The sequence below is a fragment of the Muntiacus reevesi genome, chromosome 3, assembly GCF_963930625.1.
Source record: "Muntiacus reevesi chromosome 3, mMunRee1.1, whole genome shotgun sequence".
NCBI lineage: Eukaryota > Metazoa > Chordata > Mammalia > Artiodactyla > Cervidae > Muntiacus > Muntiacus reevesi.
The window spans coordinates 44,756,415-44,770,824 of record NC_089251.1 but is presented as its reverse complement, the minus strand read 5'-3'; the positions used below and the strand labels follow the sequence as shown (position 1 = coordinate 44,770,824).

General features: G+C 34.5%; 1 protein-coding gene across 3 annotated transcripts in view; it reads right to left on the bottom strand.

Annotated features, from left to right (window-relative positions):
* The window catches only part of USP34 (ubiquitin specific peptidase 34), a 225,087-nt gene that overhangs the window by 109,974 nt on the left and 100,703 nt on the right, over positions 1-14,410 (bottom strand). For all 3 annotated transcript variants that reach the window (XR_010662332.1, XM_065929087.1, XM_065929088.1), the window contains exons 16-19: positions 13,211-13,425; positions 9,415-9,530; positions 9,197-9,324; positions 1,907-1,996 (exon numbers count right to left, since the gene is read on the bottom strand). Coding sequence is in view for 2 of the 3 variants with exons in the window: in XM_065929087.1 (XP_065785159.1) it covers positions 1,907-1,996; positions 9,197-9,324; positions 9,415-9,530; positions 13,211-13,425 (549 nt within the window). In the remaining variant the exon portion in view is untranslated. The remainder of the gene's footprint in view (positions 1-1,906; positions 1,997-9,196; positions 9,325-9,414; positions 9,531-13,210; positions 13,426-14,410) is intronic.

The window sequence follows — 14,410 nt, the reverse complement described above, 5'->3', positions numbered from 1 at the left end:
TAATACATATCAAATAAAGTGTTGAGTCTATTGCATATAACAGACTCACACCAAGTGCAAGTTTTTGCTATTATTGATGCCAATTAACTGCAGGAGCTCAGAGTTCTTTTAAGTGATCCACCTAGTAAGATTAAGGACACCAGTCCCACATTGGAATTAACAGAGCTTATTTACATTTAAATAAGGAACAAGCTAGGGGCTTTATAGGTGGCTCAGTGGTTAAAAATCCACCGGTCAATGTAGAAGAACAGGAGACTCCAGTTCAGTCCCTGGGTTGGGAAGATCCCCTGGAGGAAGAAATGGTGACTGAGCACACAGTACACAAGGAACCAGATAAAAGGCTTTCAACTCAATATACTTGCTAAATAAGTAAGTAGTGTTAGTCACTCAGCTGTCTCCACTCTTTGCAACCCCATGAACTATAGCCCACTAGGCTTCTCTGTCCATGGAATTCGCCAGGCAAGAATACTGGAGTGGGTTGCCATTCCCTTCTCCAGGGGATCTTCCCAGCCCAGGCAATTCTTTACCATCTGAGCTACCAGGGAGCCCCAATATACATGATAAGTAACTGAATATTCAGAGCTTCCCACTTCCATAAAAATGTTAGCCTCTGTTACTCCTTAATATAAACCTCCTCAAATGACTGCAATACCAACTTGCCCAGGTAAGCTACAACTGAATCACTTTAATGCTTTTGAATTTTGTAATTTGGCCATTTAAAAACTAAGAGAAAAGAGTAAATGAAATAAAACTCATGCTACTCTTGTACTTAAAGGATGCTAAATGCTTTCCCCTACTGCTCTGTCCAGCATCTCAAAGACCCTCCTTGCACTCACAAATAGAACTGTCACTAGGATCACACTGTAAAAATTAATCAAAGAAAAAGCTTCTCTAAGTTGCTTTTTAAAAAACAGTAATAGAGAATCAGGTTAAATAGATCCCCTATTAAAAGAAAAATAAACAGTAAGGGCTATAACTCAGAAGAACTAATTTCATCTTATTTGTGTGTGTATTAGTCACTCACTTGTGTCAAGACTCTTTGCGACCCCACGGACCGCAGACCGCCAGGTTTCTCTGTCCATGGAATTCTCCAGGCAAGAATACTGGAGTGGATTGCCATTCCCTTCTCCAGAGGAGCGTCCCATCTTATTTAGATGTCAAAGAATTTTTAAAATCATACTCATTTTGAAAGAAAGTATTCCTACCAAACAATCTTAGATTTGAGAAGGAATTAGATAAAATCCCATTCTACATGATTTCATAAATAAATCCTTCAACAGGTCTAATTTTTCCTAAATTTTAAGTTTCTGAAATCTCTCCAAAAAGGCTGTTTTGAATAAAGCAAGTAACACATTCTCAGAGGTTAATGAAGTGCTCATGATAGTGAACTTTCTCCTGAATTTTCTCGAATATTAGATTAATATCACATCAGCAGCACACTATCGTTGCAAGAATTGTTTAACATTAATCATAAGTTCTCTATATACGTAAAAGAGTAACACAGTGCTTTCAAAATTATTCCTAACATGATGTAATGTCTAGAACCAATTCCAATAATGGGTAAAAATTAAAAGCATCCTAGAACGCTTAACATGTGGATCTTCTTCAGGAGTCTTTTGCCATGATCAAACACACTAAAAAATCTTTACCTGAAAATTAAAGCATTAATTGCTACACTATTTTTCTCAAGCTACAATGAATACAAAGGTCAGATTTCCTACTGACAGGGGTATATATAATCTCCATGGTGCTAAGTGGCAGAGAAAGCACCTCAGAAATCTAAGAAAACACTTGAATTACGCAAAATTCAAATTTTCCTGGTACAGATTAACAGCTAGTAAGTTACTCAAAAACCTTGTTTGAGAATTGTGATTGGAAAAAGTCTTAAAAATGAATATTTTCTTACATTGTAATCCAATGTGTATCATAACTGCTCCCAAACTGTTGAAAGGTACCAAAGAGTTTTGGAAGAAGACGAAGTGAAATTACTACTGATCTGAAATAACAAAAACAGATATTTATAGAATAAAATAATTTTAACTACAATCAGTAATTCTAGCTCTTAACAGAAATTCAGTTATTTAAAATCAAACACAAAAAGAGTTAATGAATTTTACAGATGTTTTTACGCAAACTAATTTAGGGTTTTTTTCTCTAAAGTCTCAGCTTATTATCCACTGTGGCAAGAAATCCAAGTTTTAAAAATTCAATCCAAAACATTTAAAGTAAAATATACTATATGAATATTTGAGTATAAAAGAAAAGTGAAGCGCTTTTAAATATAAAATTTTTTAATGCAAGTTTTCTTTAACAGTCATAGGTATTTCTCAGGATTTAATCAAGGAAAACAAGAAGCAGCAGGTTGAGTCAATTATCTAGAGCAGGGTTTCTCAAAGTTTAGTCTTAAAATGCAAACTCTGATCCAGTAGGTCTGGGTAGGTTCCGGATTGCATTTCTAATAAGCTCACAAGTGATACTCAACTGCTGGTTTGTGGACCACAAACAATAAATGTAGAGAACACTTTTCAAACTACATAAATTATCACTTTCTCCTTATTTCTCACTTAATATAAACTACATCTGAACTGACAATCGCTGCACTATGAGCAATGTTAATAATGGAAACACACCATAAACCTCAAGAATAAAGGAGCCAAAAGGCAACATGAAATCACTCAAAGACCTCAAGAAGATCTGAGTATGTCTATCTTCTGGAAGAAAAGGGGGACAGGGAACACACTGACATACAAATCCCAGAACTCCTAGTAGGCAAGAAGGCTGTTTCCATGAGACCTGAAAGAAGCACAACTCTAGTAAGTTACTGAATTTATTTTATTTTTAAGCTTAGGAGCAGTATTGCTTCCTGAAAGAATTCTTTTTTTTTTTTAAATTTGGCACCCTACTAACCATATATGGAGTACAATTAAGTCCTCAAAAATGCCTACTCTTTTCGAGATGAGTACCAGGAATATTAATATACAGGGCTACACTTCTGAATAGGAGGAACACCATAGCGAACACTAAGCAGGATAAACTACAAAACTTCATGTTTCTAAATAAAATCCAAAGTACTTAAATTTGATTACAAAGTTATATGTGATCTGTCCCCATTTCTTCTATCAGTGTAACCTATTTTCCTTCCCATCCTCCTTGAGCTATTCCATCAGCACACACAAGCACATTCCTGCCTCAGGGCCTTTGCTATTGCCTATGCTTGGAATGCTCTTTACCTAAATATCTACTTGAAGGATTCCTTCCCCCACTGTATTAAGGTTCCCTCAACTGTCAACAGAAACAATAACCCTGACAACTCAATAATTAAATAACACCTTCCCACTGCTCCACGAACCTCTTTATTGACTCCTTTACAATTTTTATTCAATCATCATCACCTAATGAATATTCCTTTATTTAATGCTACCACTAAAATATGCTCTATGTGAGCAGACTGTCTTATTCACTAAAAATCCCTGCATATCGTGCGTGCTGAGTATATATTTCTTCAAACGACAAACCAGCAAAGAACTTAAAGGCAAGATTTTCAAGGAAGGAAGAAAAACAACAATGTACAATGTTATATTACAGTTCTAAAGTACAAAGAAGAAAATACTACCAGAAGACAGCATGCTAGGAAAATGTCAGAAGATCAAAACAGCATTAGTATATATATATTTAAGAATATAAAGTGGACTTCCCCAGTGGTTCAATAGTTAAGACTGGGCTTCCACTGCAGGGGCACAGATTCAATCTCTGGAGGGAGAAGGTCCCCATGTTTCAAGGTATGTCCAATAATAATAAGCATACAGTGAAGAAATAAAGAGTAAACGCCTGATATCTAGTAAGTGCAAAGTAAAGATTCTTTAAATATTAAAAAACACTTAAAATGTTTAATATTCCTCAACAAGTTGCACAGTAGTGGTGCTTGCGAAGATAGAGGATCAGGAGAAATTAGTTTCAATTTTAGATTATTTATCTAAAATCTTTTGTCAAAATTTCGGAAACATTAGCAGAGTTTTCCCCAAAAATTAAGACATAAAAAGCTGAGCGCCGAAAAATTGATACTTTTGAACTATGGTGTTGGAGAAGACTCTTGAGAGTCCCTTGGACTGCAAGGAAATCCAACCAGTCCATCCTAAAGGAGATCAGTCCTGGGTGTTCATTGGAAGAACTGATGCTGAAGCTGAAACTCCAATACTTTGGCCACCTCATGCAAAGAGTTGACTCATTGGAAAAGACCCTGATGCTGGGAGGGATTGGGGGCAGGAGGAGAAGGGGACGACAGAGGATGAGATGGCTGGATGGCATCACCGACTCAATAGGCATGAGTCTGAGTAAACTCTGGGAGTTTGTGATGGACAGGGAGGCCTGGTGTGCTGCGATTCATGGGGTTGCAAAGAGTCGGACACAACTGAGTGACTGAACTGAACTGAAGACATAAAAAACTAGAATGTATACATATACATTATTTTGACTTTATAAGCACAAAATCATTGAGATAACACAATGAAAAAAGGACACAGGAAAATTTCACCTAAAATCAAAGAAGTAAGTTTCAAAATTATGTGCCTAGTGTAATTTCAATAGTTTTAAAATATACAGACAGACTAGAGATATCATAGCTCATTAAAGCAAGTCTTACACTGTGCAACAGTTGTATATTTTCTGAAAACCTTATTTCCTCTTTTCCATTCAACGCTGTTAAGAGTCTAAATTGTTTAAATTTACTTTCCAAGTTTTCTACAATGAACATGATTTCATTTTATAAAATGTAATGTAGAAGCAAGCACATGATGCTTGACATTAGAGAACAGGATGCCAGGCTCTGAGTGGGTAACAGTGGAAGATAATTAACTTGCTTGGTGACAGCAATGTCTTACATTTCAATGTTTATGGAAACTTCACAAGAATACATATATCAACTTGTTCCAATTAAAATCATATCATGCTATGCAGCAGAAACTAACACAACACTGTGTATCAACCACACTCTAATAAAACTTTTCCCAATTTTTTAAAAATGTTATAGCACTTCTCCTGTAAGAACTATGTTACCTTATCAACTTTTTTGCTCAAATAGTTTTCATTGCTGATATGCTTACAAAAACAGAAATTACTGTTATATTCATACTTATATTTCACAAATTCTTCCAAGAGTGAAAATTTTAAATATCAAAACAAACAACCCTGGGCAGCAACAGGTTTAAGATAAAAAGGAACAACGGTACTGAATAACAAGATACAGTTAGCTCTCCATATCCATAGGTTCCTTATCTGGGGATACAGAGAACTGACTGTCCTACACTACTTTATATGAAGGACCTGCTCACTCGTAGATCTGGGTATCTGCAGAGGAATCCAGGAACCAGTGCCCCACAGATACCCAGCGACCACTGCACTAAGTTTAGAATCAGGAAAAATGCTATCATCTTAAAACTGCTCTGGTTCTTTGCTTGATTCCAAGTTTTTGTTGTAACCAGAAGCTTATTACTAAACAACAGTGTGGTATGACTCTAAGAATTACCCATGCAACTTTACATTGCCTTAGAAGAATGAACACATTTGCTGGTGGGCTTCACAGTTTAAAAAGTTACATTTGGATGGTTTTTTTCCCTAGACTCCATATTTGAAGAAGACTGGTGTGTTCTATAAAATGCTATTCAGTCATTTTACATTATAGTATATACCTACAGTTGAAATGAAATGCTATATGTAATACTGTCTTTACAGAGAGAAAACAAAACCAAATAAAAGTACACAGTACCATCCATTTCTTAATTATATGAACCTCTAAAAGAATCCCTAATATGTACAAGTATTTTCACTTATGTATTCAAAGGCAAAAAAATTAACAAATGGATTAAACTATCTAGTGCAAAATAGAAAAAAAAAAAAGAGAGCACAAAATGGACAGGTTCTCAGAGTTGCAAATCAATTCTTGAGAACCCACAGAACTTCAGAGAGTACCTAGCACAGGATGTGAACACCTGTCTTCTAAACATAAAACATCAAAGGGGCTGATTATAACTCAACCCCTACTTCCACCCTACTCACTGGACAGCAGTCATATCTCACTGACCCAAAGTAACAAATACTAAGCTAGAAAGTCATGGACTTTTCACAGTGGGAGTTACTGTCCACCTCATGCTCTCACTTTATGACAACATTCTGCAAACTAGTCTACTAAGTGTTTCTGTGTGTAACTTTAAACTTCTTGCACCACTGAAATGTCATTATACACCTTATAAAACAATCTGCCTAAGGCTAAAAGTGCATAAGGCACATGCTGCATGTTTTAAAGCGTTTATGGTGGGTTCCATATAAATGGCAGAATTATGGATAATTTATGGAAGACTTTTTCTTTTTCAGATCTCTAAGCCCCCTTAGAAGTAATGAGGCCATATTGCTGTTCAAAAGAAAGCTAAGTTCATTCTGTAAAATAAACTGTAATACCATCATAGAAAAGCAAAAACAAAAATTGCTGACAGGTCTGTAAACCACGGCAAGTGAGGAACTAGAAAGAAAATCAAAATCAGCACAGAGAAAATTTTTTAAAAATAAAACCTCTGTAAAGTATATAAAAAATTGACATTGTCAAGAAGTAGACATCTGTGGGGATTTGGGGGTCACATGTCAGAAAATGGTGTATGAGTAAAGGTTGCAGTGGTCCATCTGTTTCAACATAAGGAAGAGCTTTCCTATTAACACCCTTTCGCAACATTCCTTTCCTACGGAGATGACAAACACAGGGGGCTAGGCTTGGAGAAAGTATTCTTGTGTTTAGGATTTCTCAGACTCTGATGTCACTACTGACATTTCACACAATTCTCTGTTGTGAAACGCTATCCTCTGTATTGAAGGATGTTTAGTAGTACCCCTGGCTCAAAGTAACACCTCCAATTCCACTCATCAATATGACAACCAAAGAGATCTCCAAGTACTGATACTGCCAAGGGAGAAAAAAACCACTTCAGTTAAAAACCACTGATTCATCAGGAAACTGAAACAAATAATGGTGTTCTAAAAAGATGCTCAAAACTAATTATTTTTTAATTTGCATAACTTCAGGAAGTTCAAGTGGTATACACTGGATATGTTGTATATGTCCAGGCTAAAAAATGCTACTATGCGCTAAGCATTGGTACATATGATACATTAATAGTAAGACTAAAATAATAAACACAACAACCCTCTAAGGAGTAAATTCTAGGGCAAATTTAACCCCAATATAATAGTTATATTTACTATATTTTCAATACACCATTAAGTAACTATAACTGGGGTATAGAACTGCCTACAACAAATGAAAATGCTTCATCTTTTCAAGTTATTTGGGATTGAGCAAATTAAAACTTACTAAAAATTCAAGTTGGCAATTTTCCATACAGTTTTATATACAGTTTTCCTTCTGTCTCTGTTAAGATACCCTTAGAGAAATAAGTGCTCGTTATGGAAAAATTAGAAAATAGAAAAGCATAAAGAAGAAAAAAAATAGCTGAATCCTCCTAGAAGTAACTACTCTACAGCCTCAAATATTGCTTGTAATTTTTTTATTAAAAACAAATGGGCCTGTGAGCATATGCCCATATTATTATACAACTTTTGAAAATATATGATTCAAAGGCTACATGATATTTCCTCTTTCACATAGCTTTTTATATTTCAGTGTAACATTCATGTAAAAACATGTATAAACCTAAGTGACAATTCAAAATGAGATGGTGAACCTACATGTGTAATATGTACCCACATTAAGAAAGAAATCCTCACCAGCATCCCAGAAGCCTTGGGAAGACTCCCCTTTCCAGCCACTGACAACCCAAGAGTAACCATTATGCCAACTATTAAATAGCTTTCCTGTTTTTAAACTCTACATAATGAGAATAACAGAAATAAACCTTTTTATATATAGCTTCCTTCACTTAACATTATGTTTGTGAGATTCAACCACACTATTCCTTGCACAGTTGGAGTTCTTTCATTACTACTGTTATAAACATTTTATTTAACAAACAGTCCACAATTTAATTTTTCCTTCTTATTCTGTTTTTGGCATATGGACTGCAGTACAAAGAATAGTTATTTTGAATAATGTTTTTATGAACATCCTTTAATGTGTCTTTTGGTGACCATCTGGATGTACCATATTGTAAGGCACATACTTTGCAGTGGAATTGCTGGGCCATACATATGCAGATGCACATATGGGGAATAAAAATTGATACAACTTTTAAAAGTTCAGTAGCTTCAAGACGACTATTAAAAGACAATTAACATTTTAAAAGTAACTTCTATAATACGTATATAAATGATGAAATATCATCCAGCCATTAAAAGTGTTCCTTTTAAAGAATACATGTTGAATGAGGCAACTGATCCACTAACAGGAACCTATTAGTAGTTTCTTATACCTGCATGAATAAGCAATTTTTCTACTGTGATCATTCAAATTATAGATCTTTAAAGACCAAAAGTAGAAAATAAAATACTGAACATATTTTTTCTAATCCAATTAGGTCAAAAAAAATTTTTATATAGTTAAATATTCAATAAAATTAGACATTTAGATGGAGCCTGAGCAGAGGTAAGATGAAAATACATTCAATTAATAACTGAATTCACTATGAAAGAGAATGAAACAATATTATCGAAGCAGTATAAGACAAGGGAAACTGGAAAATGTATCAATAAGCAGAAGTGAAAATCAAGAAATCTGTAATAATTTGAGCCCCAATAAGAAGTATACAAATATACAGCAGAATTCAAACCAGATAAAAAAAAACGCTAATCTAATTCTCTATGCACTACAGAATCAAAAAATCCACTCAGAAGGAAGAAAAATGCCGTTATCAAAATGGATGTATTTCAGCTTAGTTGTTTAACTTTACTCATCATATTTAGCTTCCTTTATATATATAGTTCAAGAATACTTAACTGCAATCTGAAAATAATCACCATCATTCCCAGAATCAAGAAGACAGTATTATTATTCCCTTATTTTTGTTAGAGAGGATCTAATCAAGACTGCCAAAAAGTGTTGAAATAACCAAGACCAAGTGATAACATATGAACACTATGGGTGGAAAGAGTTTAAAACTAATACAAAAATCATGATTATTTAAAAAAAAAAATTTAAGGCTAATAATGGTATATTATATGAATATGATGACCATGTAAAAAACTTTCAATTCCTATTTACCTGTTGTGTCCTAAATTTTCAAGGCAACCTTCGATGAATCTCATTCGAATCTGTCTATCTGTAAACCAACATACTAAGGAACAGAGAAGTTTCTCTGCTTCATTTATTAATCCTTCAGAAAGATTAACCTACAAAAAAATGTACACACATTAAGTTACTACTTATACTGATTGCATTCTGCTGTAATTGTAGTCTTTTGACATTATTAAATAACTTACTGCATCGTCATCCTGGACTATATCCCACAACAAAGTGTTTCCTTTCTTGCAAACATTATCCAAATTAATGTCTGTCACAGCATTACTGTTGAATTGATGTTTATGAACTGCAGGTCCTGAGGGGCAAAATATACCACACTATAGAGGAATGCAGCTGACTGAAATTGTAAAATGAATTACAGCATTCATAAAAACAACAAATTCAAAGTGAAGTATAACGATAAATCTCAATAAAAACGATAAAAACAATTACAACAGTTGCTTTATAAATGAGAGAATAGTATTGTTTAGTTTGATACTACTAAAGTGAAGAGTTTTCATAGCCTCTTCACTATTTCATAGCCTCTGCTCTATTAAGTATTATTATTTAATGTTTTCCTCATGTCAAAAGAACTATATACAAATACCTGAAACCCAAATTAAACATAAAAATGACTGTTGATGGCTCAGATGGTAAAGAGTCTGCCTGCAATACAGGAGAGGGTTTGATCCCTGGGTCAGAAAGACCCCCTGGAGAAGGGTATGGGCTACCCACACCAATATTCTAGCCTGAAGAATTCCATGGAAAGAGGAGCTTGACGGCTATAGTCCATGGGTTGCAAAGAGTTACACACGACTAAGCAACTAACACTAATTAATTAACTATATAGCCATGGGATATAACTCTGTTAAGTGTCTTATATCGAAACACTTTTTGAACTGTGAAAGTGAAAGTTAAGTCGCGCAGTCATGCCCGACACTTTGCGACCCCATGGACTGAAGCCTACCCGGCTCCTCCATCCATGGGGTTTTCCAGGCAAGAATACTGAGGTGTGTTGCCATTTCTTTCTCCAGGAAATCGTCCCAACCCAGGGACTGAACCCAGTTCTCCCACATTGCGGGCAGACAATTTATTCAAAACATTCAATTAAATTCAAAAATTCTAGTAAATAATTCTCCCTAGCTCTGTTATATTAAGCAAAAATGCTTGTCTTTTTTAGCAGCTTTACATGAAATTTTCCTCTTAAACTGTACACATACATTGATTTCATAAAAATGAGAATTATGCAACCACTACTAGAACAGGGTTTTAGAACACTTTTACCACCTTAAAACATTCCCTCATACCTAATTAATTATATTTAATCCCTGAGCCCATTCCCAAGCCCTAGTCTGTTTTTCTATTCCCACAAATTAACATTTTCTAGAAATTTCATATAAATGAAATTTTACAATATGCATGTATAGTCTTATGTCTGACTTTGTTCACTTAGCAGAATGTTTTTAGAGGTTTGTCCACATTGTTAAGTACCTATCAGTAGTGCGGTCCTTTTAAATACAGAACAATATTCCATTATATCAAAATATTATTTTGTTTATATATCTACCAATTAATGAAAATTTGAAGTTTCCAATTTTTGGATAATATGAATAGTGCTACCATAACATTGATGCAACCAGTCTTTGTACAGACATATGCCTTCTTTTCTTTTGGGTAAATATTTAGAATTGTGGGATCATAAGGTAAACACATAAACACATATACGTTTACAATTAGAAGAAACTGTCAAATTGTTTTCCAAAGTGGCTGTACCACCAGTTACTGTTCCTCCAAATTCTTCCCAATACATAGCTATGGTCCTTCTTTTTAATTTTAGCCATTCTCATAGGTATGCAGTAGGATCTGTTTTTTATTTGAATTTCTCTAATGACTAATGATGCTAAGTATCTTTTCATGTGCTTATTAAGTCACTTGTGTACCTACTATGGTGAAATAAATCAACTCCCAATTTTTAATTAGGTTGTCTTACTACTGAGTTGTAAGGTAAAAGTTCTTATATGGTCTGGATACAAGCCATAGATACATGATTTGCAAGTATTCTCCCAGCCTGTAGCCTGACTTTTTAAGTTTGTGGGGTATTTTTTGGTTTGTCTGTTCTGGTATTTGCTTTTTTAAAATTAATTTTATTAAAATACAATTTAAATATATAATTAGATACAGAACACTTCTATCACCCCCAAAAGTTCTCTTCTGTCCCTTTACAATCAGTCCCCACCACCAACCACTGAGTAGATGTCAAGCATTGCAAATCACTTCAGGAAATTTTAGAAGTGCATATAAATAATATATAGTATGTACTCTTCTGTCTAGCTTTATTCACTTAGAATGCTTTTTACATTCATCTATGGTGTTGAATATATCAGTAGCTGCTTCCTCTTTATTCCACTGTGTGAATATACAACAATTTGTTTATCTACCAGTTAATTCCAGTTGAGGTTCATAAATGAACTAGTTTATCATTCACGTACAACTCTTTTTGTGGACATATGTTTTCATTTATCTTGGGTAAAATATGTAGAACAGGAATTCCAGGGTCACATGGTAAGTACAAATTTAGCTTTGTAAGAAACTAATAAAACAGTACTCTAAACTGGCTGTAGTATTTTATGTTCCTTGACAGCATTGTATGAGAGTGTTGCTTTGCATCTTTAGCATCATTTGATAGTATTAAGTCCTTAATTTTTTACCCAGCCCAAGTGAGTAGAAGTATCTCATTGTGGTTTTCATTTACATTTCCCAGATGACTATCAATACTGAGTATCTTTTCATGTACTTACTGACCATTTCTATATCTTCATTTATGTATTAACAAAATTACTTATATCTTTCACCCATTTTTAAATTATTTGTCTTTCTGTGTTGGAAGAATTCTTTATAAAAGAAGAATGGCAAAAAATTTAATAAATATGGTATCTAATTCAACTGAGCTCAATCTTAACCCATTCATTTCTCAACAACCACAATAACACAAAAACAAAAATGTCAGAACAGGGAATTCCCTAGCTGTCCAGTGGTTAGGACTCTTCACTCTCACTGCTGAGAGTCCAGGTTTGGTCCCTGGACGGGTAACAGATCCCACAGGCTATGAGGCATGCCTCCCACATCCCCCACCCCCCAAAATCCCAAAGTAACCTTATCTAGATTCTATACAAGTAACATCTGAAATCAGAAAGTTGTTTCCAAGATTCACAAACTGCTCTCTAAGTCTAATCACGGCATTAACAGCATATACCTAATCTATCAGGTTGTACTTAGTTTATCATTTACTAGCATCCAAAAACCTATTTCCTAGGCTAGCAAGTGTTGATGGTGTGTAACCAAGCAAGATGTTGAATACCGACCTTGACACTGCCAATTCTTTAACTGTTTTCCCTCTTAACTTCTCCTTTTTCTTCCTTCATCTTCCACTATTCTTAAACGTCCTCTAATCTCTATTCATTCAAGTTTGGTCGTGTCCTATCACTTTTTTTTAAGATTAATTTTAAAGTCACCAGAACATCATTTTTTGAACATTTTTATCACCCCAGATGAAAGAAACACCTTACCCTTTTATCAGTCACCCCCCTCTTATGTCCCCCAATTCCCCCTAGCCACAGGGAACCACTAACCACATATCTTAGTTATTTGATATAAATGGAACCATACAATATGAAATTCTGTGTAATCGCCTACTTTTAAGTCCTAAGTTTCCAGAATATAAAATCTAATATAGCCATACATTTTCTCAAATACAAGCTACAATTTTACATGTTATTTTTTTATTTCCTTTTCTTTTAAATATCTCTTGGTGGAACTCTAGCCTTCATACTCATGATGGAGCATTCATAATAATTTCATTTCTTTGTAAAAAAGACTGTAATATGAAGTTATTTGGCAAAAACAATGAAATATAAAAACATTAACTGTTGATCCCTTTTAACAATGTTATATTCATTTTAAATAAAGGAATACATTTTACTTAATACAGAACCTTACCTTGACTAAGATGTTCATGGTAAATAGATGCTAAATTGGGAAGATGTTGTTGGAGATGAGATGTTAGCTCTGCATGTGAATTAATCTGAACTAGCTCCTCTTCACACCCAGATTCTTCACCATCAAAATCAGCCATATTTTTTTCTGATTTTGCACTGACCTGGGAGCTACTACAACTGACATCATCTGCACTGAGCATATCATCAACCATATGACTGTAACACAGAGAAGAGTAGCACAAAGTTAGCAATTACAATTTAAACACACATTGTGATTCACAAAAAATCTCTCTCAAAACATTTAGCACAAGTTACGACATACTCAAGAATGAAGCTACATTTTGTTTGTTAACACTATGGGATACTGACAGCTTTACAAAATATAAAAGCCCACAAAGTCAGCACTATGTATTAACTTTACAGTATACCCACATACTATCTGGCTGATCAACACTTCACCAAAACAACTTCAAAGGGAATAATTTTAGAGAAAAATCAGTAAAACTTACTGTTAGGTAATTATTTTATAAACTCAGATCTTAAAGTGAAACCTCAAATTTTATTTACTTTTGTTCATCCAACTGCAGAATCAAATAACTACCAGAAAACAAAAATTTCAATTTAAAGCTGCAATCCAGATTTGGTTGGTATTAACTGGGGGACTTTCACAAGTGGTTACCACACACAGAGAATATGGAAATGGCTAACATAAAAAATTAAATCATTAGGTCTTCTCAGGTGAGGGTTGGTGAGAACACTAAAAGAGATTTAAAATGTGGCAAACTGAATATGCTACCCGCATTGGTTTTATGAACTGTTTTGTCTTCAGTATGTCCTGGGGAGAATCATGAACATGCATTTCTGTAATGTCAGACCATAAACCAGTGATTTTGAATCAGAAGGCCAAGGAGGCATCCAGGAATGTCTAGAAACAACTTCTGGTAATCACAATATAGGAGATGTCTCTAGTATACAGGGACACAGCCTAGGGATGCTGCTAAACATCCATGCTACAACGCACTGGACAGCATTCACACTGCTGTAAATCCAAAACACAAAACTACGTGGCCCAAACTATCAATACTGTGAAGATTAAGAAACATTATCAGGGCTTCCCTGGTGACTTAAGTGGTAAGGATTCTACCTGCCAATGCAGGGGTTATGGGTTCAATCCCTGCTTCAGGAAGATCCCACATTCTAT